This window comes from Saccopteryx bilineata, chromosome 8 (assembly GCF_036850765.1).
Source record: "Saccopteryx bilineata isolate mSacBil1 chromosome 8, mSacBil1_pri_phased_curated, whole genome shotgun sequence".
Classification (NCBI taxonomy): domain Eukaryota; kingdom Metazoa; phylum Chordata; class Mammalia; order Chiroptera; family Emballonuridae; genus Saccopteryx; species Saccopteryx bilineata.
Genome location: NC_089497.1, coordinates 98,115,230 through 98,118,456, shown reverse-complemented (window position 1 = coordinate 98,118,456; position 3,227 = coordinate 98,115,230). Strand labels below are relative to the sequence as shown.

The 3,227-nt window shown below is 38.3% G+C and overlaps 1 protein-coding gene across 1 annotated transcript; it reads left to right on the top strand.

Annotated features, from left to right (window-relative positions):
- Window positions 1-1,050: 1,050 nt before the first annotated feature.
- ARL14 (ADP ribosylation factor like GTPase 14) lies at window positions 1,051-2,139 on the top strand. Its single transcript, XM_066241310.1, has one exon. It carries the CDS (start codon window positions 1,159-1,161, stop codon window positions 1,735-1,737), a length of 579 nt encoding a protein of 192 aa, XP_066097407.1. The 5' UTR covers window positions 1,051-1,158; the 3' UTR covers window positions 1,738-2,139.
- Window positions 2,140-3,227: the final 1,088 nt, after the last annotated feature.

The window sequence follows — 3,227 nt, the reverse complement described above, 5'->3', positions numbered from 1 at the left end:
ATTATGATGTGTAAACTCCCAATTGCCAAAGCAAAAGAACCCTTTAGTTTTTTTGCTTGGGGAGTAACTTCTCATTGCGGAAATGTCACTCAGCAGAGGGGTTTGTGTATGTGTATGTTGCTCCTGATTCAGACTTTAAGTTGACTTCAACTGTTTTTAGTTTCTCATTTCACCCCTTTCTTCTATAAACTGTGCATCAGCACCCCAAGCCTCAGCTTTATCCTGTTGCCACTTATCTTCCATCTATATTCTATCTGCCAGAATTTTGTTAAAATCGCCCACCCTTCGATAGACTCTCCTGTCTTCTAATTGTGGGTTTATATATTCTTTTTATTTCTTTACCATTATGTTGGTGAAATATTGAGACATAGAAGAGATAAATACATAAAAATGTTTTTCAAGATATTAATTCCAAATAAATCAATTTGTCAACTTCAGACTGTGTCCTTAATTTTTAAATTTGTCATGTTATAAACTTCCTCCTCTATAAATTTGGTATTGTGACTAGTGTAAATTTTATGCCTAGAAGATTAAAGAAGTGATTCTCTATGTGATTATGAGAGTAAGGTTCTGATAACCTTGGGAAGTTTTAGGCTTTCTACTAAGTTATCTGGACAAGGGGAAAGTACTGAAGATACTGTATCAGGAAGTGTGAGATAAACTCTCTCTCTGACTTCAGAAGTCTGGTTACTTATTTACCACTGGGATAAGATAAATGGCCAAATAACCAGAGAAGCTCTACAAACTACTGAAATTTTTATTCTGCTGCCAAACCATGCTCCCATGCACGTCTAAAGCTTTGATCCCTTCAGATTTCTGATACCCAGAAGAGAACAGGCTGTAGCGTCCCCCCCCCCCCCGGCAGGCCCCTCCTGAGTCCTACTCACTCACAAAGAATTTCCCCTTGGAGGTACTATGACATTGGCTGGTTACTCACACCACAGATTCCTCAGGATTGGTTGGAACTGCAAATAACACACTGTTTGTCCATAATCAAGCTGATAAGCTACAACATAAATACACTCAAGCTCCTCTTCTTAGAACACAATATGAAGCATCTGCTCTCTTTTTTCCTCCTAATGTTTTCATGCAGGACCCGGAGAGGAAACATTCTCTCTGACGGAAAGAAAAATTCATTAAAGGAAAAAAACGCTTAAAATGGGTTTGTGGAGTTCTAAAAACCCTAAAGTCAAGCAAGCCCAAATTCTTCTTCTGGGACTTGACTCTGCTGGGAAGTCTACTCTCCTTTATAAATTAAAGTTTGCTGAGGATACTGTGACCATCCCAACAATAGGTTTCAATGTAGAGATGATCGAATTGGAAAAGAGTCTTTTGCTCACGGTCTGGGATGTTGGAGGACAGGAGAAAATGAGAACTATGTGGGACTGTTACTATGAGCATACCGATGGGCTGGTGTATGTTGTGGACAGCACGGACAAACAGCGACTGGAAGCCTCCAGGAGAGAATTTGAACACATTTTGAAGAATGAACATATTAAAAATGTGCCTGTTGTTCTATTAGCCAACAAACAAGATGATCCTGGAGCTCTGACTGCTGAGGACATCACTAGAGTGTTCAAAGTGAAAAAGCTTTGCTGTGACAGGAACTGGTACGTGCAGCCCTGCTGTGCCATCACCGGGGATGGGCTGACTGAGGGGTTCAGGAAATTAACTGAATTTGTAAAAAGCCACATGAAGTCAAGACCAGATACTGTAGCATTCTTCAAGCAGAACTGAGGTCCTAGCTGTTAAAGACAAAGTTGAAAGGATAATTTTTTCTCTATGCCAAGTGAGAAAAGCAAGTTGCTGAGATGGCAACCATTTCTTGAGATGTTATTTCATCTAAATTAAGTTAAACAACTAAGACTAATAGCTATAAAATATTATTTTTGTCTGGGCACTTTAGCAAACTGTGGTAATAATTGAGAATGAAAAATTTACAAGTTTGTGCATGTTGTATGGTTCAGAATAATCATATTTATGACCAAATTATTGCTTTATTATTTTTATATGACTACTAAGTAAAATGTCTGCTAATAGTCAGAATTCTTTCAAATTGTTTTCAATTGTTACAGGTATTAAATTTCTACCACACTCCTATGTAATAGCTGGGTGGTATAAAAAAATAAACTTTAAATTATGGAGAAGAAAAAGTTTGATGTTACCATTTTATAAATCCTTATCTATCTGCTTTATAACATTTTTCTCTTGGATTCCTGCCAGCTTTTTGAAATCTATTGCTGGGAACTTTATATAATGAATCGAACAATGAACTCCAGGCTGTTAATTGCCCAGAGGCTATGTTCGCCCATACTGAGCGTATCTTAAAGCTCTGGGGATCAGGGTAACAATTTAGAATTCAGGGAAAGACCTGGAATTTAGCTCAGCTCGAAGCTGTAGCCCCAACACTGGCTTCAGTATAATTTAGTATAACAATCATCACTTGAGTACTATGTACAGCTCACTGCACTGATCAAACAGGAACTGGAGCCAGACTTTGCTCTCAGTGATTTTGCAGTTCACAGGGGGTAATGATATAAAACTAACTGCTAGAATAGGGCAATGAGTGCTATGTGATATAACAGGAGAGACTTTCTGACTTGGAAAACAGGAAGTGCTTCATTCAGGAAGTGTTATTTAAGAGGGTCCCCAACTCCTGGGGACCCCATAAAGATACAGATTAGTCATAAAAGTTCCCATCACTAGGAGACTGCAGAGATGCTGTGAAGGAGAGCAGGAAGAGTGAAAGAACTAGACAGAGATTTCATTGGAATTCTCCTGAGAGGCTCCGAACTCCCAAGAAGGCCCTGGCACTAACTGTTTCCTCCTACCTCACATTCAAAAAGGCTCATTTGGGTTAGAAATAAGCTTTAAGCCTCCACACCAGTCCCTGGGACTCCAAATCTTAAGGTTATAGATGAAAATAAAGGTATGATAAAACAAGAGTACCACATTCATGGCTTTCTTCTCTAATTTTAGTCATGATATGTTCACCAAAGATCTTAGAAGCTACTTCTGTGCTACATGATAGCAACTCAAAAATTAAAGTAGACATACACATAATAACAGTTACCATTGATTGAATATTTGTGTGTCAGGCATTGTGTTAAACACTTGCATACATCTTGTCATTTAATGTTCACAACTGCCCTGAGAGGAATAGGTGTTATTTCAATTTTACAAATGTGAGTACTGAAACTAAACAAGGTTGAATAACAACCACATAC